Source organism: Vanacampus margaritifer, chromosome 11 (genome assembly GCF_051991255.1).
Source record: "Vanacampus margaritifer isolate UIUO_Vmar chromosome 11, RoL_Vmar_1.0, whole genome shotgun sequence".
Taxonomy (NCBI): Eukaryota; Metazoa; Chordata; class Actinopteri; order Syngnathiformes; family Syngnathidae; genus Vanacampus; species Vanacampus margaritifer.
The window spans coordinates 11,181,376-11,204,082 of NC_135442.1; the positions used below are offsets into that span (position 1 = coordinate 11,181,376).

At 40.5% G+C, this 22,707-nt stretch overlaps 2 protein-coding genes across 3 annotated transcripts; both read right to left on the bottom strand.

Moving 5' to 3' along the window:
• Positions 1 to 327: 327 nt before the first annotated feature.
• Positions 328 to 6,088, bottom strand: snx4 (sorting nexin 4). Of its 2 annotated transcripts, none has more exons than XM_077580717.1 (14): positions 5,726 to 6,088; positions 4,784 to 4,908; positions 4,265 to 4,406; positions 4,043 to 4,192; positions 3,831 to 3,878; positions 3,434 to 3,489; positions 3,247 to 3,319; positions 3,022 to 3,083; positions 2,780 to 2,845; positions 2,385 to 2,474; positions 1,889 to 1,988; positions 1,662 to 1,807; positions 1,438 to 1,552; positions 328 to 1,022 (listed from the first exon to the last, which is right to left on the bottom strand). In XM_077580717.1, exons 1-14 carry the CDS (start codon positions 5,819 to 5,821, stop codon positions 975 to 977), a joined length of 1,317 nt encoding a protein of 438 aa, XP_077436843.1. In that variant the 5' UTR covers positions 5,822 to 6,088; the 3' UTR covers positions 328 to 974. The 2 variants fall into 2 exon arrangements, with proteins under 2 accessions (XP_077436843.1, XP_077436844.1); XM_077580718.1 differs by lacking the exon at positions 5,726 to 6,088 and adding an exon at positions 5,185 to 5,301.
• A 4,554-nt stretch (positions 6,089 to 10,642) lies between these two features.
• On the bottom strand, positions 10,643 to 22,703 carry LOC144060672 (ras-related protein Rap-2a). The gene is made up of 2 exons (XM_077580410.1): positions 21,848 to 22,703; positions 10,643 to 12,998 (listed from the first exon to the last, which is right to left on the bottom strand). The coding sequence occupies exons 1-2, from the start codon at positions 22,159 to 22,161 to the stop codon at positions 12,761 to 12,763; spliced, it is 552 nt and encodes a 183-aa protein (XP_077436536.1). The 5' UTR covers positions 22,162 to 22,703; the 3' UTR covers positions 10,643 to 12,760.
• Between the last annotated feature and the right edge of the window lie 4 nt (positions 22,704 to 22,707).

Below are 22,707 nucleotides of genomic sequence, written 5' to 3' on the forward strand. Positions count from 1 at the left end.
ATTATTAATAGTCTTAACACCATCTTGAGTGCATTACCCTGAATAATACACAAACGTTTTTTTTTTTATAGAAATATTTATTATTAGTGTTTTACCACAATTACAATAACATATAAAAATGATCTCCCATTAAACAAATACATTTGAAGAAGAAAAACAGCTTTAACAGATTTTATTTGGCTGTTACCATTTTTGTTAAAGTGATTATAAGGGCCGACATGTACAGTACGTGCATGCTTTGGTAACCTGTTTAATGGGACAGTTAGTGGGAGTGGCACGTTACAGTCATTCAAAAAAAAGAAGAAGAAAAAAGATTACACTGCAAAATGTGGCCTCAAGTGGCTTTTACTCACTGTGGTTTATTTGCACAATAGAACATGTCAAAATAAATTACCAACGTTTACTCCTTCTTATCAGAGCACATGTCAAAAGTGAAAGGCTTCGGCTGAGTAATTACGCCTTTCTTATCGAGATTATGTATTCGACACAATGAATTGCAGTTTGTTTAGGTCAAGGGTGGAAAACTTTATTCTCACAACCGCCCCACCTCAGTTACTTTGAGGTTTTATTTGATTTAAGGAGTTTATAGTGGGTCAGATTAAATGCTCTCTTTGTCATAAGGTCTGACGAGCCATCGGTTCCCCACCCCTGATCTAAACTGGAAAAACCCCAAATAGAACATTTGAGGCATCATGCATTTTTGTTATCCACAAAGAACATCTCTTGTACTTAAGTATTAAGCGTCACGTGTTAATAGTACCTGCTCCCTGGATGAAATGATTCCACATCATGCTGAGAGTAACTGTGGACAAACCTGGGACTGGAACGTGAAACTAAACGGTTCACAGCGAGAGTTTATCTCCAAAAGACTAGTCAGACATCCCCTGACCAGCGTGGTACCAGGCGGAATATTTGAATTGGAAAATTGTTTTTTTTTTTTTTTTGGCTGGGTTGGTGATTGGCTGGAAAGTGGCTCACATTTTGTTGAAACACTCCTTGGCATTGGACCACACCTGGATTCCCTAAGGCAGCGACAGAATACAACAAAATTATGACATCAGATAAATAAAACCCTACTTCAAATATATGCCTCTGTTTGTACCCCAGCAGGCACACAATAATATTAGTAATAATAAACTAGTACCTGTAACTACCCAAAAATTCATAGGTGAACTCATTCTTGTTCATAAATTAACCATAATCTAACAGAACAATAGGATTTTCATTAAGGTAGAATTTTTAGTATATGGCTACGAGTTTCATTTTTGAATACTGAATAATAATAATAATAATAATAAAAACAAGAAATGAATTTCTTCCACAAATGATTGAAATGCACAAGTATCTATGAGGGACAAAATGATACACCACTGCTAAGAGCAACCTACAAAAAAATCTCTTGTATTATCTTTCTATTGATTGTGCCAGCAAACCTACCTTCTTGCACATGCTAATTTGCATAATGGCATAGCTGATGAGCGCCTCGCGCAGATCTCTGTCCTTCTGTTCCTTAAACCGCTCAATGTCCTCCCAGGCTGTTTGCACAAACTCACTGCAAAGACGAACAGACGACGACTCAACAGAAGAAGCCCTTGGATGGCTTGTCTTTTTTAAAAGATAAGAACAAGCCAGCAAGGTTAAGGATGAGGATGTGAGCTCACTGGCACTCGGCGTTCTTCTCCTTCAGCGTCTGCTCCCCCTCTTGGATGCTCTGCTCCAAGGCCGCCAGTCTGCTCTCCCTCTGCTCTTGGCTCTCCTGGCCAAATAGTTTACTGGTCATCCCCTTCAGGGAGAAGACACGCACCATCTACAACATAGAAACACATAGAGTAAGTAAGTAAGTGAAGCGTAGAAAAAGCTTGGCCTCATCCATAAATCTATTTGTTACCCCGGTGGCAAGTTCTTCTCTCTGCTGCTTTTTGTGAGCCAGGTCCTGAGCTGTGACTTCCAACTCATACTGGATCAGCTCATGTTTCCGACATACCGACCTGAGCGGTCAAAACGATGCAAAACATACATGTTAATGCTGACATAAGGAAGGAACTAGAGCTGAATAATTACAAAAATTCAAATCTATATTGCAATGCAGTAGAAGGTAATTTTCATTTTGGGGTTGACTCTGCTTCATTCAGTTGGTCGGTAAGCGTTATTTTTCATTGTTTGTAATTATTATTATTATTTTTTTTTACAATGTCTAAATAGGTTCAGTACTCAAAAGGTTAAAGTGTTTAGTAAGTTCACAACTCTGAAGTAAATAAATAAACTGTCTCTCATATTAATTCATGGTTCGTTTGCCTTTATTTTAACATAAGCCTAACATTAAAGACCAAAACATTTATGTATAATAAATCAGATATTGAAATGATTTGACATTGAAAACTTACCGCACAGCCTCTGTGTAGAAGAGATATTCCTTCAGTTGGTCAGCATAGTGCTCTTCTTCCTCCAAAATGTCATCTATTGATGAAGCGTATCTGGCCACATGTAAAAAAATGTATCAAGCGACATAACACAAAAACAATGGTGGCAGTTTTGTACCTTGTAAAGAGCAGCGAAAAACTACTCAACTTCAATGTCAATTGGTTCTTTCTGTTGCTCTTTCTTTCTACTATGTCATCCTCCCACATTCCTAAGACACGTTACTAAAGCCTCAAAATTGTCCATTGGTGAGAATATTTCTATGTCTCTATGTTCTGGAATTCACTGGAACAAGCTCGAGCTCAAGCTCACCAGCCAAGTTCTTGACAAAACAGATGGCTGGAAGTCAATTTGTACTTACGTGTCCATGTGATGACCGGCACTCTGTAGTCCATCCCCCATCTCTTTCTCTATTGCGCTCCATTCACTGGACAGACAATGACAACAGTACACAAAATGCCTCCTATAAATTGTCAAGTCAAATGACAGCAACATGACATCTTGTGGCGCACATAATCACTGCTACCAACCAGTAGATTTATAACATGTCAATGTGGCACCCCCTGGTGGCAATAACAAATAATGCAAACACAAAGCACTGACCTGAAAACACGTCCGTAGTTTCCATGGACTTTGTAAACGCCATACATTCTGTCTGCTACTCTCTGCGATAAACACAGACAACTACCATGAAGAGCACAAATGAAAAAAATATCTTACAGGACCTCGATGACAGGTAAGCGCAACTTTTAATTACTCTTGTCACCCCAATGCAGAACGAATTGCAATGGCAGAATTTGTGTTTTGCATACATGTGCGGATACTCACCGCTCTCACTCTGAGAAGTTGCGAGATGGCGGTGTTCAGTTCGTCGCTATACTGTTTCAGTGCTGTAAAACGCCTGGGAAATGCAGCACAACATCATCCAGTCAGCATCCGTTATTTTTATACAGCAATATGAACCTAACTCAAGTCTGTGATGTAGACAAAAGAGGTTGAAGAAAATGATACCGACTTGTCAGGGTTCTTGACTCTGAACATGGCACTCAGGGACTTCAGTCTGGAATCCGCCTAACAAAGAAGATCATTTTTCATAATGTTTCCAGCACTGCTCAGATAGAATTTAGTATAGATGCATCTGAATGTATTTGAATATTGTGAAAACTTCAATAAATATTTCATGTTTTATAATATGAATGATTGTAGCTTAAAGTAACAAAAAACCCAAATTCACCAAATGAAAGAACTTGAAAATTATTTCTAAGAAAAAAATTACATTACGAAAAATATTTTCCTATGAGTTTCATGAATTTATATTGAACTCATGAAATAAAACAACTTGTATATGATTCTCTCATTTATTGAGGTGCACCTGTGTATGGGACCGGCACTAATGAATAGAAGTAAAATACCTTGTCTTGGAAACCCGTTTCCAAAACTGCATCCCTCCACCCCTTCTCCTAAACAAAAAAAAAAAAGCTTGACAGTAAACACAGGAGGTTTTCAGTTGACATTTGCATTATACTTTTTCTCAATGTGAGCAAATTGGAGGTTGACCAGCAAGGGACCACTGTGTACAAAAATAAAAGTCAAAATTTCTGTGTATATTAAAACTGGTGCAAACCTCTGTAAGGAAAAGGAAAACTATCTTGTCTTTACAGAGGACAGGATGTGACATCACGCGCAGCAGGAAGTTTTCCAGACCTACTCTCCTCCGCTCGACAAAGTCAGGGTCGAGGTTGTCGGCTGACAGCTTGTGCCACACAAACTCCGCCTAAAATCGGAACAAACCACGAATCAATGGACAAGAATGAATGAGTGAGTGAACATTTCTGTTTCCACTCACCCTTTTCTCTGGCAGCGGAGGGACGATGATGTACGGGTAGGTGACCAACAGGTACGTTCGGAGTAGCTCAAACTCACTGTAGCGTCTCCACAAAGTGTCAGGTGTGGATGGTGGAGAAACAGTGGGGACCGTTTCAGATGGTCTGCACACATGACAGCAACAACAATTCACCGGTTCAACACATTTGATTGAATTAGTGAAAAAATACATTTTACATACAGCAATTACAGTACCCAGTTTGGGTAGTTTGCAGTTTTAACAGCGCTATACAAATAGAGTTGAGTTTAGATACCATGCTGCATATCCTCTCACAGGTCAGTCCTGCTACATCAACTAACGCGGTTTGCGGAAGGAAACTCACATCTGTCATGGAGCTATCAATCTGTGTGGTATGCTATCAAGAGTACATCACACACTTGGATGATTTTTTTCCTTATCGTGTGTGGGGGTCTCACAAAAAAAATAGTTTTGATGTTAAAAACTGGTATACGCATACACCACCCTATAGCTGAAACCCACCGTGTTTCTACGAGGTAGACGGTGTAGGTTTCCTGCATGTTGACCGTGTTCTTGCCCGTTCTCTTCTCAGCCTCCGCCACATTGATCTCCAGCTTCTTCAACAGTGGCGTCCCCTTTTCCACCATCTGCACAACATAGAATGCACATTTAGCATCACAACTGCTGAATCATAAAACAATAAGGTAAGAAAGTAAAGATGGACAGATAAAACACAGGTGCAAGTTAATCATCATTATGGGGTTGGTTGCACTTGAACTGGGATACGTACACTTTGGACTGGCCAGCCAGCCAATCAGAGGGTACACATGGACAAACAATCACTCATACTCACACCTATGGACGATTTAGTCTTCAATCAACCTAACATTCATTTTTTGGAATGCGGTAGGTAAATCGCGTACCGTGAGAAAGCCTACAAACTCCACACCTGTAGATTCTCACACTATGAGACAGACGTGCTAACGACTAGACACTCTGCTGAAAGGTGCAAACCGTTGTAACTATTTAGGAGGTCACGAGACCCGACGACTTCCTCGTTTACCCCGTATTTCTGCCTTTCCAAAACTGGAATAAAATAAAACAAACAAGTATAATAAACAAATAAAATAAAGACGAGAGAACACATTTAAAGTTGAGCAAGGAGGGCAAACTCCTTTAACGCCAACTGCGAGTGTACAAGCTAGCTAGCATGTAGCATCACGAGTCAAGTTTATAGTACAGCAACGTATTTGAAAGCAACATACTCTTTACACTTTTAACATTGCAGTTGTGTAATAACTTTAAACGTCTCGTAGAATACAAAAAGCTTTGCTTCTACTCAAATATACAGCTGTTAATGGCATTCGAATTAACCCCGCAACCCTGGGGCTAGCTAAATATGCTAAAGACAACTTAAGAGTTCAACGTACACTTCATAGAAACGTAAGCAAATAACTGTACTACCGTGTTGATTATATTGTTTTCCGACTCCGTTGGCGTGATGTCGGTGTTGCCGATCACCGCCACTTGTTCTTCAAGACTTCCAGAGTCTGCCATCATCTTCCGCCGAGAGATGTTGCTGATGCGCCGCTATTGCTTGCCTGGCGTCAGCTGAGCTTGCTCAGCAAGTGAGGTGGGGGCTCCTTTGCGCAAGCGCAACGCATACACTACAAAGGGGATCCTCGGTTTACGACGTTGTGCCGTTCCTATGGCGACGACGTGAACCGAATTTGTTCTTATATTTCGGAACGTATCGTAGTTTATCTATAATTTATTTAATATCTGTATGGAAAACAAATCACTTTTTGTAGATAATTTACAACAATCTAATGACAAGCGAAGTGACGACGTATTACCGTTTGTTTTATCTCCTTATGTCGTAAACCAAAGAAGACCCTTTTTAAGTACTCTGTGATGAACGTGTACAGGAAAAGTCGATATCAAACGATATGTGCATGGCCCTAAATGATTTGTAAAACTAACATTTTCAAATATTATCATTATTTTTATCGCACATTAACTTAATTGCCCATACTATTTTCTTTCAATAAGCAGACATTTATTGTACTTAATGGAATAATTAGTCCGATTGCACAGATATATCATTCTTCAAAGAAAATGTGAATGAGCAGATGATTGGACTGGTGTTGTGGCGTTCGCTGCCGCCTTCTAGCGGCGATGTATCTGAAACCCAAAGATAGCTTGTCAACACAGAGCAAAAAAAAAAAAAAAGTTTCATTAGGTTTCAGCTGACGAGTACCGAGCTTGCAAAAAAATGCTCCATTAGAAAATGACCTAATTTCTCACCTGAGTACCTGTTGAAGACACGGAATACAAAGACTTTTAAAACTTTGCAGAAAAGTCGAGAGGAGTCACTGAGTTGGTCCTTTACTTCAAGAGAGACAATTAAATATATCATCACATTGTGCAGATGTAGCTAATAAAGTGACATATTTTACAGTAATGTGTATTGTACAATAGAGTCTCAGTCCTTGGTTATTCTTAGTTCCTTACATTACTACTTCAATAAGGCATGATCTTCCAAAAAATGACAGCTGTATAAATAGCGGATATAAAAAGTCTACACACCCCCTTTTAAACTGCACAACTTTGGGTGTAGGTCTTTGGTGGGTTCACTATTAATTGAGAATGTATTAATTCAATATATTAGTGTGGTTGTAGTTTGCATTGCATCATATTTAAATGTATTTTTCATTTGCAGGGCTCACCAACATGGTGCCTGTAGGGACATGGACTACAGTATATTAGTAGCCTGTCCTTAAAATAGCTGACCAGCTACAACTGAATGTTGTAGAAGGGATAAAAATGTAAACCCTTCTAGAGATTCGTACAAGTGGGACGAATACTGCTGTTGTTGTGCCTATTATCTTGTTCCTCATTGAGTTTTTGTATTTAATATAAAATATTCCACTCTAATACTGTACTGTATAGAGAGAGCGTAATAAGAAAATTTAATAAAATGTTAGGAATTAAACAGTTAATGCTGCAATTCAATTCAATGCTGCTCCTTCCACTGTACCTATCTTATCCACCAGAGGGCAGTACAATAGTGATTAAGAAAGAAAAGTAGTTTCACAACTAGTGTTAGTAGTTTAGTCTGAGTAAACTTAAAGTGTGCTTATTGTTATAGAAATGTCAAAGTGCCTACATTAAAAAAAAAAAAAAATGAACATGCTCCGGGTCTTCACAGGTATTTTGAACTAATTTCAGAAGTGTCTATCAAACTTCATATTCATCAGTACCCCAAGAAGTAGTTCTCAATTTGAAAAAAAAAAAATGCTGGTCACCCCTGCATTACAGTCAGGTGCTCGTCTTCCTCCTCAGGATGGTGAGCCAGCCGTGCAGTCGTGACTAACGCTGCACTTCCCTTGTCATTTTGACAAGAAATGATGTGGAGGATCCCAGCTGGAGGAAGCGCAGCGTGCCCGTTTTCACAGATGGAACGCTGGGGGAGCTCAGAGCAGGAAACAAGGAGTCGGCGGCTTTTTAATTCACACACCTGCGCCGTGAAGGTCCGGAGGGACATGTTCAAACGGAATTTGCTTTTTCCCATTCAGTGTCTCCTTCCCGGCGTGACGGCTTCCTTGAAAGTCACTCCTGCCACCCCAACAAGGATATTTTTAAGAAAACAGTGAATGTGGTGTGATTTATTTTCTCATTAGCACTCTGCAACTCAGCACGTACAACAATATACAGTATATCAGTGTGAATGATGCAACAGTCTGGTCCTTGTCCATAATGAAGCCCGCAGAGACCTTCAGTCTAAGCCCCTCAGTCCACTGGCCTGTCTCATTAGAGTAAATGAAGCACCTGAACGCACCGCGCATGCCTTGTTTACAGACTCGCGTTCATAAGAACAGCAACATGAGGTGAATTAAGGTGGATGACTCATTTATTTCACAGCATGGTGTCCACGCAAAACATGTCATTGCGTGGCCACCAGGTCTGGTTGTACAAAGTATCTTGCCTCGAGCCCAGTCTGAACTGAAACAAGCTTTGAATGTTGGGGAAGAGATAAGTTTAGCTTTAAAAGCCCCCCCACCCCCCCAAAAAATAAAAATAAAATAAATTGACAATAACATGCTCTATCCAGCCCCACTAGTCTAAATATGGTATTCTGGTTAATATTGTGTTAGTGGAATATGACTTAAGCAGCAAAATCCAGCCGTTTTTATCCATCTCAGGGATCGGCCATTTTGCCCCTTCCTGTCGACTAAAGTTGACATCAGTGTTGCTCAGGTCTCAGGTAACAACCAATCACAGCTCAGCTTCAGAAAACAGGTGAGCTGTGATTGGTCGTTGGCTGAGACCTGAGCAACGTTGATGTCATCTTTCGTCGACAGCAACTGTCAAAATGGCCGCACCCTGGGATGGATAAAAAAGGGCTGTATTTTTGCTTCAGAAAACAGGTGAGCTGTGATTGGTCGTTGACTGAGCCCTGTCCAACATTGATGTCATCTTCAGTCGACAGCACGTGTCAAAATGGCCGCCCCCGGCTGAGTTTTGCTTCACAGCTCATATTCCACAAATGTTATATTAATCAGTATGTCATGTTTAGATTAGTGAGGTCACATATAACATATTATTGACAAAAAATGTTTAAGGTTGACTTCCGCTTTAACTTCAATTGATTATTATTTTAGGGGCGGATTTAAAAAAAATAAAATAAAAATAAAAATTGATTGTGCTCGACTTTGGAGGTACAACTGTCAAAAGGCCGAAAGTTTCAAGTCAGACTTTCAAGGTCTATGGCTGACCTTGGACATTCACACGTTGCTTTATCTCTATAATGAAAGCAAGATATGAATAAATTCAATATTCAAAGACATATTCCATACTCATTAAGAACAAAGCTTATTCGAAACAGCCAAAGACGAATCAGCCATGATGGACGTGTCCCCCGTTTGCTCTCCAGTGTTTGAGGAAAGGACAAGAAATAGTTGAAAAGTCATCGTGGCTGGCCATGCTATGTCTGGGATATAATTGTCAAAGTTGGAATGCAGCACAGTAGTTATTATACTGTACTTTCACTGCCGCACGTAAAGATGGCGGCTATAAAAAGCAACAGAGCGTGTCTCCGTAAACCGGCCGCGGTTTAAGTCAACAAAGTGAACCGGAAAATGGAAAGAAAAGCGCCCATTCTTGCTACGCTCGAACTGTTTGTGCTCCTTTTAAGCCCTGATGTTGTCTCTTTTTAGCGGAATGACCGAAACTCATTCAGAGCCAGCTTAAACGTCCATTGGGAATGTGTGTTGCTCCCATTGTGTCATCCTCCAAAAAACAACAAATCATCTCCTTCCTGCTGCAGCCTAAATGTGCCTCCTACTCTGCTTGACCATAAATAAAACAAAATAACAGCAAAATGACACTTTTAGTCTTCATTACAAGCCGCTGGCACTCGACGAAAAAGAAATGCTTACTTTTACAATCAAAATGCTAACATAAATCCTGAAATGCATGATCATATTTGTTTTTCAACATTTCAGTTTTCCTGATTTTTTGGGCGAGAGTAGCTAAAATGGCACCCATTGATGCACTTAGACCCCACTTTATAAAAAGTTGAGCGCATTCATTAGCATCAGTGGTTATCCAGCACAATTTTGAGTTCCCTATGTGACCATATTTTCAAAATTAAAAACCAGGAAGCTACAAATCTTCGTCTGCGAAATTACTTTAGTTAATGCTAAATGTTATTTTGGGTTCCAGTTCAACAGTGCTTAACAAGACAATGCATTTACCATTATCCAACTTTTTTTTTTGCTGGCTGTGCAGTTTAACTTGCGCTGGTCCTGCATTGTAACATTGGAAATATACTCCGAGAAAAGCTCAACTTATGGTACTTTGACCTATACGTCGGCCGTTTTGTGGTAAAACTCCCACGAAAACATGTTTCATGATTAATCGGGAATTAATTGTGAAGCTAAGTATTGATGACATTTAACGTATACGCAGTTAATGATATGGTCAATTTACCTTTGATCTTGATCAGATACTGCAGGCGCTCTGAATCTGAGCAACATCTAAGGTGATGCAAAACCTCTCTATAATATACAGTACTGCATAAATAGTGTAAAAAATGCACTTATCTGACTGATAGTAACACAGAATTAGGCATTGAAGTGTTCACTTGATAGTAGTTGCTGTCAGTGTTGTCTAGCAGGGGGATTATGAGAGCAATGTGCCAAGACCAGATGGAACGAGGAAGCACCTGTGCAATACAAGACAAGAGGAATTCAGCATCAAAGGTGTTGCTAGCGCCCACCAAATACCCCCCCCCCTCCCCAGCTGGATGACATTTTAAAATGTTAATACAAGAGAATTAAATTCCAAAACACATCCACTGGCATAAAAAGCTGTCAATCCAAGTGTTGAACACTTTTATTACGCAGGTGTCAAATGGCAACAGAATCAGAGGAGGAATCAAGTCATGTAAAAAAAATAATAATTGAAATCAACATGGCTACTTACACAAGGAGGGAATCAGAAAAAGTCTGCTTCCTGGTGCAAATCAAGTTGAGACATCGTCCAGGATTCATACCTGCATTTGTTTGTCCTTATATTTGTTCTGCCTTTCCATGCTTTCGCTTTATAATGACACTTGTTAGAGGAGAAGTCAACTAAAAAAAAAAAAACATCTTGACAATAATATGTTGTATGCAGCCCCACTAGTCTAAATGCGTTATTCTGGTTAATATTGCGTTAGTGGAATAGGAGTTAAGCAGCAAAATCCAGCAGTCTTTTTTATCAACATCAGAAGGTGCCCATTTTGACACTTGCTGGTGAGTGAAAATGACATCACACTTGCTCTTAGGGAACAACCAATCACAGCTCGGCTTCAGAAAACAGGTGAGCTGTGATTGGTCGTTGCGTTGCCTGAGCAAAACAAAACAAGTGGCAAAATGGCCGCCACCTAAGATGGATGAAAACAGCTGGAGTTTGATGCATAACTCATATCTCACGAATGTAATATTAATCAGAATGTTATGTTTAGACTAGTGAGGTCACATATAACATATTGTCAAGAAATGTTTAAGGTTGATTTCCCCTTTAAGCTGGCACTTCCCATACAAAATATGTACACCACCATCTGAATTCATCTTAGCATCACATTTGTTGGTGTCACCATTGGAAGAGGAAAAAAACAAAAGTATGATCGCAAGTGTTGGCATCTTGACTGACGAGTTGTAGTAAAGTTCTGAACTCCTGTTTCCACGAGCAAATCATTGGTTTAAAAAAAAAAATTGTATTGTTGAATGTTATAAACTAATTCTGACAACAGTTCATCAGAAAAAAACACAGACTGTTCTGAACGCCTGTATTTTTTTATGACAAATTCTAAAAAAAATTAAATAAAAAAATGTAGTGCTGAATGTTCTGAACTCCAGTTTTTTTGAAGACCAACTAGCTGACAACATAGCACTGAGGGTTCTGAATCTGTTTCCACAACCAATTAATCAAGACAACATAACTGAATGTTCTAAGCTCCTTTTTCCACGACCAATTAGTCTAAATAATACTGAATGTTCTTAACTCCTGTTTTCACAACCAAATGATTAAAAAAATAGCACTCAAAGTTCTGATCTTTCATTTCGGCGACAATTCGTCGAGACAAAATAACACTGAATGTTCTGAGCTCCTTCTTACGCAACCAATACATTGGCAAAATTAATCACTGGATGTTCAGAACATGCCTAACAGAGATCTGCGGTGATAGAGGCCATTATTTTTCTTAAGACAGCCAACTGGTTGAGTGATCAACAACGCCTCTACTGGTTGAAACTAGGTAGTGCACGCCATTTTGCTTTACAGAGAAGTGATAGTGAATGATCAATTCATTAATTATCCATATTTGGAATAATCAAACACTGTCAGCCAAAGCTTCATAAAGACTTAATTTTTAGATGATATTTATCTTTTTTTTTTTTTATGTGGAAGACAATGGCGTTTACTGTGTTAAAACGAAAAAGAAAAAAAATGAGTGCACCGCTTTTCCTCTCCATTTACAATATTGGAAAAACGAGATAAAATGCTTTCAGGTCACCTCTTTGGTTCAGCCCGGCGATGAGTACAAAAAAACCTCCCAAAAAGCACTGCACAAAATGTACACAAATCCAAACCTTTGTTCGTATTTGAAGCAAAGGGATGCGAGAAATCAGTTAGTGTTTTTGCTGTCACAGTAAATGCATCATCGAAGTAAATCTTAAGAACATCTTTAAAAAAAATAATAATGAAGGTCCCGCGGTGTAATTCTTTGCTGATGACGACTAAAAAGGTGGAGAGCAACATAAGGCGAGGGTATGTTTTAGTAAAGTTCTCAATCCTACCGCATTACGAATAATGCCACTGTTGATATCAGAGTTAAAATCCATCGTGATCAATCATTTCTTGCCGTGTGCGCGCGCATGTGTGTGAGAGTGGCAAGTGCGTGTCTGTATGTCGCTGCCATAACCTCCAACCTCGCCGCACCCTCCCGGCTGGCTATTGTATATTGCAGGACGAGCAGCAGGGGTCGTCCTTGTCTGGCTGGGCGGCGTAGTCCATCTGCCGCACGATCTCGGCGAACAGTTCGTCCACCATGGTTTTGCTTTTGGCCGACGTCTCCATGAAGGGGCAGCCCCACTCCTCGGCCAGCGCCTGGCCCTCGCTGGACGACACCTCCCGCTCGCTCTCCAGGTCTACCTTGTTGCCTACCAGGATGACGGGGACCTTCTCGTACCTGAGGGTTCAAGGTGCATAACCAGAGAGCCGGTTGGTAACAGAAGCGGCAACGGGTTTCCATGTCACGATCCCTGCATATTTCCATTTCATTTTCATCTACTCTTGAATACATTATCCCAAGTGGACTTTAATCTGAACTTTCCTGCTCACCCCTTGCGAGGGGAAGAAGATCTTACAGGATGGATGAGGATTAATCACCAGTTCCTCCTACAGCTCATTCTCGCTAAACTTGCTACACCGAGGATGGGCATATCATTTGATTAAGTGATCATTAAGAATCCTGCCAGTTGGCCGGAATATATTTAGATTCACTCTCAAATAGTTCCATTTATAAAGAAGAACAGCATTATGTCAGCGATGAGAACTAAAGCGACAGCAATTGTTTTTCTCCAGTTTGTCTATATTAAACCTGTGATAACCGTTCCAGCGTAGGGCTGAACAATTTAGAATTTTTTTTTTCCCCCTCCTCAATATTGTGATTGAGATTTCATTATTTTTAAGTCCAATTCCCATGTATTTTTTCAACAAATTAATCTGTATTATAATAAATATCAGATTTATTTTACATAAATGTTTTGGTTTTATAGGTTGGGTTTATGCTAAAATTAGGGCTAACGAACCATTAATTCATATGGAAGACAGTTTATCTACGCCAAAAGTGTTAACCCCAACTAAACAGTAACTTGCAGTGCTTAAAGGGACAGTGTATAGAATTTTTCAATGTTCATTGGAAATAAGTTTGCGAAGTGTAGTCCCTCAGAGGATCATTGCGCGTGTGCTTCAAAAAGCAAGCGCTTCGAACTTATGTCATTGCATTTTAATAGTTCCCCACTAGATGTAACAAAAATTCTACTTTAATTGTTCTCAACAACAATTTCACACAATTCTACCGTAATAGTGTGGCGTAAACATATCAATAAATTATATCAGATTACAACAAAACTGCAAACAAATCTGTTGCATTATAAATTAAACTTTTCATGTTTCATGAAACAACATGTAAACACGAGTACTGCACGGGCGGCGCGTTTGGGACGTTTCCGGCGAGCATTTCGCCACATCGGCCATTTTGTCGGCATTGGCTGAATTGAACTTTTGCCGCCATCGTGTCAGCGACAGCCAATCGGTGTCGAGATAGTCCACGTCACACAGCAGACAAAAAAGGAGCCAAAAAGGAGATTGCCTGGAGGAAGAAGATTTTTTTTTGTTTAAATGTCAAAGTGTGAAGCAAGCTAGCAATGCTATAATAACGTTAGCACCACCTACCGAAGCGGAAATCCCTCCTCTTCCTCCGTTGCGGCACGGAGCAAAACAAATTCCATTGAGAACCCCGCAGACAAACACGCGCAAGACCAGCGTAGCGTCGCGATATTTTCGGTTCGGTGTGAATGTAGCATTATTTTCGAGACACGTCGAGTTTCCCATCTGTTACCTGTAAATTTGGTGTGTGTGAATTTTGTGGTACCAACTGCACTGGCATGTTTCCTTGCAAGAATCATGCCTTAAAATCCAAGAATCTGCAGGAGCTTGCCCTTCAATCAGGGTGAAAGTGCCATTTAAGATGCACCCTGCTGTGCTTTTGGTCCAACTCTTAAAATCCTTCAAAAGCTGTTAAAAGGGCCAGCAATGTCACATCAGGGAACATTAATATCCATCAGCGGATTTCAAACTGCTTGCTTCTCTGTTCTATCTAATAGAGGCACGTATTCAACTTGTGTGGCTCACTGGGGCCTCTTTGCTTCACAAAGACATGTGGCATACAGGAGAGGGGGGCTATATATAGTCATAATAACAGAGAAGGAAAATTGTGCTCCCAGGAGGTGTGAGACTGCGGCTGCCAAAGTTACCGAAGCTCCAAGGCCCTTGGAAAAAAAAAAAAAAAAGGTGTCGACCACTCTGGGTCTGGACCAGGGAGGCAGTGATACCAGAAACTACGTGTAGCTGTCGAGACAGATTTCTTGTAGATGTAAAACAAAATGGAGATATCGCATGAAAATATCATGAAATTGGTTGTGTTAATGCAGCGACTCCAACACGGTAAACAAAATGTCACGCTTTAGCCTTGAGCTGGTGAGCCTCAGGGCGGCCACGAGGGTTTACTGTGACTGCCCCGTTTCCCAGACACATCTCATCTATAATGCATGATGCATCAACTCGCGTCGGTCCTGCTGACGGATGCTGCAAGCCGCCGACGGGATCAAGACTCAAGACGATTTTGTATCGAACCAACAAGACGAGGCGGGGTTCTGAGTTTCTTCTTCTTCTTCTTTACAATAGCTATTTTAAGGAGGTTCTGAGTCACAGAATTACAAGCGCCTCTCTCTTTTGGCACATCTAAGATGTAATCCAGTGAAGATCAGAGTTATGTCTTTCGTAAACAACCCAAGACAAGATCAAGGGTGGTATTTGAAAACTGGGATTCTCCCATGGCTTTTAAAAACAGCCCTTCCCACTTCCTTCCATGCTTGATGCTACTAACAGATGACGGATATTTTGCCCAACAAAGACATTAGGGTAAACCGATGAGAATTTCCCCTGATGCGTAACGGCAAAAATAATCATGGCTTCGACTATGTTTACATTCAGTTAATAGTCGTGTTAAGGTCAAAAGTCTGCTTTCTGAAACATTCGGTATAACCCGTTTACATTCGTAAAAAGTCAATTGGAATACCCTCATCTAAATGGTGAGGACAACGTAACAAATGTCGTTTCTGCTTCTTATTTTCTATCATCAATCAAATGCATTCATCACACCAATAAAGCAGGTCGTTTTCCTTCTATTTTAACCACACTTCCATCATCACTCCACTATTTTAGGATGACGGACAGAGGTGGGCATTCCATCAGTACTGTCCGTCACTCATCAGCAAAACGGGCATCCGTCAATCCGTCATTGACGGATCTTCCGTCAGTGGTGATGGAATTCCCACCTCTGTTTGTTTACCTCTGCTTGTGTATTTCCGGTGGGTTGCGGTTAGAAAAGGGTAACCCAATGTCTCCAATGCTTACAAAACACTACAGACACTTATGTTCATGCTTTATGGTTATGTACTCCGGTTATGTATTTCTGGACTAAAGTCTTGGAAAAACTTTCCGCTATTTTGGACTGTAGGATACCTTTATCTCCAAACTTGTGTTTGCTAGGTGACCTAACAACAACTGACTTACCACATAAACAATTTCAATCTACACTTGTAGCCCTTACTATCGCTAAAAAAACAATTCTTGTTAACTGGAAAAATAAACAAACTCTGAATATCGACCAATGGTCTAACCTCCTCATAAATCACATTTTAATGGAAAAAATATCTGCCTCAAATAAAAACCAAATATCAAAATTTATAGGAACATGGTCTACGTATATAGAATTTTTTAACCTAATTCCGGTTACTTAATTCTGTCTGTTAGCGAGAGCCACTACATCGTGATAACTTACATTGATGTTTCTGCATTTGGCAATTTATTATTATATTATATTATTCGTATGGGATTTTTTTTAATGGGCTTTAGGTGAACTGATGAATACACACACGCTCGCACGCACACACACACGCACATACACATACTCACCCACATACAAAAAAAAGATATATATATGTGTGTATATGTATATATATTTAAAAAAACAAAAAAACATTTATTAAATTTTTTTTAATTTATTTGTTTTTTAAAAAAAAGGAGAGCAATGATGATGTCAAATCGAAGGAACAATACTGAGCTCTCCTGAAAAAAAAAAATTAAAAAAGAGAAAAAAAGAAAAGAAAAGGGTAACCCAGGGGTCGAGTTTTTGCGTGTTTACATGACCTTTCAAAACCCGTATATTGCCAATATTCATGTCTTGAAAGAGTTATTGACTGCATGTAGTCAACATCACGAGGACTTATGGAACCCTGACCGTACAGTATAGTGCAACCACAGGTTGGCTAAGCCTTCACATTTTGATACAAACTACATACATAAATGCTTTTTGGAAAGCAGCTGGCAACTTTCACATTTTTGCCAACACAGCAGGTCACGGTGGGCTTCGTGGTTAGCACTTCTGCCTCACATGTCTGAGGTTTGGGGTTCAAATATCAGCTTGGGCCTCCCTGTGTGGAGTTTGCCGTGCTTGTCTGGCTTCTTCCTTCACTCAGCATACTGAAGACCTTACATAACCAATAGACATGATTGTGAGGGTGAAAGGATGATTGGACAGTGGACTCGGTCTAAATTTCTTACACTGTTTCAGGACACAATTATTCCTGTAGATGGATCTCGAGGGTAGCCCTGTAATTGAGCAGCTATCAGTACGGGGTGCATCCTACGTCCCTTGCCCCTGGTAAGCATTACTTTCATATATAATCAACGGTTGGCTCGACGGATGGCGGGTGTTAAGGGTTTCATCATATTTAGTACGCGCCAAAGCTCAATTGCGGTGCAAGCATCAAGGTTTATCACTTTATCTCTCTTCCTCATCACTCTCTGACCATGGTGCTGTTATTTACATGCCCGGGAAAGCCACCAATCACAGCTTGTCCCTGGCATGTGGAGTGATTGGGTGCGCGGCACGCTCGCACCGGATCACATTGTAATCATGTGCGCCCGTAGCCTCCATGACAGCCGCCGCTGACGGGAGCGACGGCCCTGACCCGAGCTAATGCAGCCGTGACGGGGACAAGACAAGTCGCAATGACAACACATTGTGGATTTTTTTTTTTTCAACCACTTTGCTTTTAGTTTTGTCTGGTCAGTCCGTCACATGAATGACACTTTGTACATTACATTACATTCAATGCAACAAATATCTTACACCCTCAACTGGTTGCCAGCCAATCACAGGGCGTGATTCTAGAGTCTTCAATGAACTAAACACATTTAAAGGGAAGAAGCTGTAGCACCCAGAGAAAACCCACACAAGCACAAAGCCAGGAAGTGCTTCAACACAGAAATGCCAGAGCCAAGATTCGAACCCCTGACCTCAGAACGGTAAAGTAGACGTGCTAACCACAGCGCACCCAGCAATTAAGTACATTTTCTATATGTTCCCTTTACACGGATCTTTGTTCAACCCGAGGCTTTTTAAATGCACGTCAAACATCAAACTAAAGGATGTGTGTAGGAGTGAGTAGCGTGTGAAAATAAATTTGTGCTGTGACATTAGAGAACAACACCAGACTCTTCTCTCTGGTGGCGCGTGGGGCCAAATCGCGCAACAGTCAGGCTGCAGCTGGAGTGCGAGCGTGCATGTATACATTAGCATAATATAAACACGCAGGAAATAGGTATCAACACCAGTGGCAGGAAATGCACTGACCTCATTACTTCATTCACAGCTGTGCGAGTGCTTAGAGGATGCATAAAGTTCTAATTAAACACATTGAGTGACTGCTATTTGTGTTTTTGTTCTTGTATTCATTTTCTATACTGCTTATCCTGTTTAGGGTCATACCAGGACAAACCTCAACAGACTCGTGCCCCACTTCCACTGCAAGTTACCTCACTACCGCCACTTATCCACTGGCAAAATAAGGTACTATTTATAGTACATATTCAACCAGGTGGTCGAGCACATTGAGACAAGGCAAGAAATGAGAAAAACAAACGACTACTAACTGAATTAACCTTAGCATACGCTGTGGCTCCACAGTCTCTAATTTGCTGTTGCCGTCCTTTTTTTTTTGCTGCCCTCTCAAAAGGCAGATTATTCCAGTCAAGGACCGTCAATGGGTCATTGAGTGAGGGTTAATCCCACATTAGCTAGCAGTGCCAAAATCAGTTATGTGAAGCACTAAACTACAAATTAGGGGTGGCTGCTTGACTAAACGGTCTTGATTGATCATGGGGAAAATTTAAATTTGAGATGGCTAATAGATCAATCTATTTGATAGTGTTGTGGATTGTCAAAGTGAAAAAAAAAAAGCTATTTTATTGTTTTTTTGTTCCTTCAATCGCAAACCTACGCAAATGGAGTAGTAAAGTCATAATTAAAGCAAATATTTGTAAGAAAAACACTTCTTGTTCATTGCGTGTCAGTAGCGTCGTAAATTAAGGACCCCCTATAATGAGCCCTAATGGGGTACATTAATGTGTATCAATCAATTTTTATAGTGTTACCGACTGTCGAGAGTAAAATGCTGTAAGCTATTTTATAACCCATCAAGCACACAAACAACGTTTTGCCATAAATTCACATCTCTTGCATTGGGTATGATTAGATTATGTACAGTACACGTCAATGTTAGTGCAGAACGTGATATATTTTAGTACGGTAAGTGTAGCTCCTGAGCAGGGAGCACATTTTTTATTTGTGTCTTAACTTGAAAAAAGAGGGAAACGCGGTGTAGATTTACCACATGTACCCCTACCTATTTCTGTAGTTGTACCCGGGTGTATAATATGTATAATAGCTTGACATTAGGGTGGTAGCCTGACAGAAGATGGAGTCTTACATACAATTTAAACTGCATGGTTCAAGTGACACAATTCATTTTTTGTCTTAGCAATTAAAAAAAAAAAATCACACATTTGTCATATGTGTTAAAGCACTCATTAAGATAGGAGGAAATTATAAATATGATTGGTGGAAAAAAAATCTGCTTTTTATCCATTTTTCTGGCTCCTTTTTGAGCCTCTGTGTCTTTTTGCATTTATTTCATTTCATTTTACTTAATGTCATTTTAAGGAAAAAATACTATTTTGTGATATTTATTGTTAGAGATCTAAAATTACCTGTGTCGAGATACAAATTTTTGACCATATTGCTCACCTCTAGTCTCGTGTCACTTGAAATCTACATGGATTTAGACCAGTGATTCCCAGACAGTGTCATAGCACATTAGTGTGCCGTGGGAAATTATCCAGTTTCACTTTATTAGGCTGAAAAGATTTCCATTGAGTGTTTCCTCAATTCCTGCAAGTATGTCACCTTTTGGGCCAGATTTCCAAGTGAGTAAGTGCATTCGTGAGTTCATTGACAAGAGATCATCATGAGCTGAGAAAGATTCAAAAGGTAAAATACAGTATGATTGTGTGCAATAAAAGTTGGTAAACAGTCCAAAATTAGTCACAAAAAAACCACAAAACATGGATACAGCCATTCAATCGGAACGGCAAATTTCAGGCCCCTTCTGTCCCCCTTATTCAGGTGACCTTACTTTTCACTCCCAGACTGTCAAGTGTGCTTTCTTAACAGCCTGTTAAATAAAACATCTCAACCTACTAACCTGACCCAGGTCCTCCCCGCTTTATTGTCTCAAACGGATCCAGTAAAAGTATGTATATATATATATATATATAAAGTAACGGCAAACCCGTTGCTTTTCACAATCCACACCTATCCACGCATTTTTTTTTGCGCGTTTTCTGCAACGTTCTAAAATGCCGCCCCAAACGCCCTGCTCCACATAAGGCGCCATGCTAGTCAAAGTGTAGCTAGTCTTGGCCACCTGCTGCTAGCCAGCCGGCGTGATAGCGAACAGCAGCGTGGCGGGAGATACCACCAGTGGATGTGTGACAGGTGGGCGAGGCTCCTTGGGAGTTGAAAAAGAAGGGTAGTCAACTTCTCAAGATAATGCAGAGAAAGTTTTGTATTGCTAATAGCACTGGTAGACAAACAGATGACCAACGTAAATATGGAGGTTTCTAAACTTAGAGCTGCTGTAGAAAACAAATTTGGAGTTGGAGCTAATCTTACTAACACGCTGTAGAGGTTAATTAGGTGCAAAATTGTTAGCTACAAAAGATAATGCAGTTGAAGAAAATTAATTTGTAGTTGCAGCAAAAATTATTTGTACATACAAAGTAGGCCGTAAGTTTTCATACACCAAAATAATGTTGTAGTTGCAGCAAAATCACTTGTCGCTATGAAATAAATAATTTGTAGTCGTAGAATTTGGCCTCTAAGAGTCACAAGTGCTTCATTTGTTCTACAAACACAAGAAGCTTTTGTACCAAATGCCTCACTAAATTTGGTGCAAAAAGTGAATCGTAATCGTAAGGTTAGTGGAGGACACAACAAGTGACAAGATGGTTTTGACCAATCAAAAGGAGTTCGTCTTACTTCTCAAAACTCAAAAGTGGTGTTTTTGGGAGTGTGAAACCGGTTGATGGTATTTCAATGAATTCAAACAATAAAATTGATTTTATATGGTGGGGATAAAACGCGAAAATCCTAGATAGTTTCTTGGCACAATTATGCCACAAGATAATGGAAAAGCACTACTTTTGTCTAAATGAAGTGCCTCAACTCACTGCAACATTATTAGGCACCAAGATGCCGTACATAACATGGTGCACAAAAACAGCAAGTATAGGAGATTTTCAGCAGACAATCAAATAATCAGGGACATTTTCAGACTTTTGCAGAGCTTGCTGATCATTTGATTCAGGTGTGTTGGAGGAGGGAAACTTAGCAAAACAGGCTGGATAAGGACTCTTAAGGGACCGGACTTGGAGACCCATGATATAAAAGTGTGTCACTGTGTCCAAAATTTAACAAAACAGCTAATAGAAAAACAGGCATGCGAAGTGGCGACAAACACCAGCATCCTTGCACATTCAACATCTAGTTACCTGCATGCTATTGCCATTGATTGTGGAAAGATTTAGTTTGAAATTATAGCGTTTGAGGGGAATAGTACAGTATTATTAGGGTTTAACTAGAAATATAGTTAATGATCAACATGTTTAGGTTAGGGGTTCTCATGATTTGCAAATGTCTGCTATTATTCACAGCAAGTGTCCATCAAAATAGAGCAGCCATGTGTTGTTTAGTGCCTACTGGCCTACTGTATTGTCTATAGGCCCACCCCTGCACCATGATGTGACATTTACATGAATTTTTCACTTTGACAGCAACATTCCACCCACCTTTTAACTCTTATGATCTGGTCTCTCATGGGCTTGATGTCCTGAAAGCTCTGCTGGTTGACCAGGCTGTAGACCAGGATGAAGCCCTGTCCGTTCTTGATATACAGGTCCCGCATGGAGGCGAACTGCTCGGTACCGGCGGTGTCCAGGATCTCCAGGACCGACGGCGACGAGTCCACCTCGATCTCCTTGCGGTAGAAGTCCTCTATGGTGGGGTCGTACTTCTCAATGAATGTTCCGGTGACGAACTGGACCGTGAGGGCGGACTTGCCGACACCACCGCTGCCCAGGACCACCACTTTGTACTCACGCATCGTCGGATTCAAGTCGAAAAGCAGCTTAAAATCTCACCATTCACCATTTTGCGTCGGTTGTTGACAATGATAACACGGTCGGTTCGAATCAAAACACAAAGACCCGGTGCTCCAGCAAGGGCTTCATTGTGGAAATTCCTCCCCCCTCCACCCCAAACAACGCAGGGCCACGCGCCGGCGGCTACACGACCGCCCGTAACATATGAGGGTAACGGAACAAAAACTGTGCTGCTTTTTAAGTGCTTATGTTCGGCCTTTGACACAAAAAACAAACTTGCTCCATGGAGGACGCTGAGGGGGTAAAATGCCTGGACTTGCCCCCCGCCCCCCTAAAAAAAAAAAAAAAGAACCAATGTGCGCACGCGCACGCTCAGAAGCGAACCCGGAAATAGCCTCGAACTCTACCCCTACAATTCCACGGCGAATTCCGGTTTCTTTAATTCTTTGTACAACATCTCGGGCATGTATTCGTCCCCCGGTTACTCTCCGGTACAATTCCAGCCAACATAGTGTCGGGTGGCGACCCACTACTGCTGCTTGAGCAAC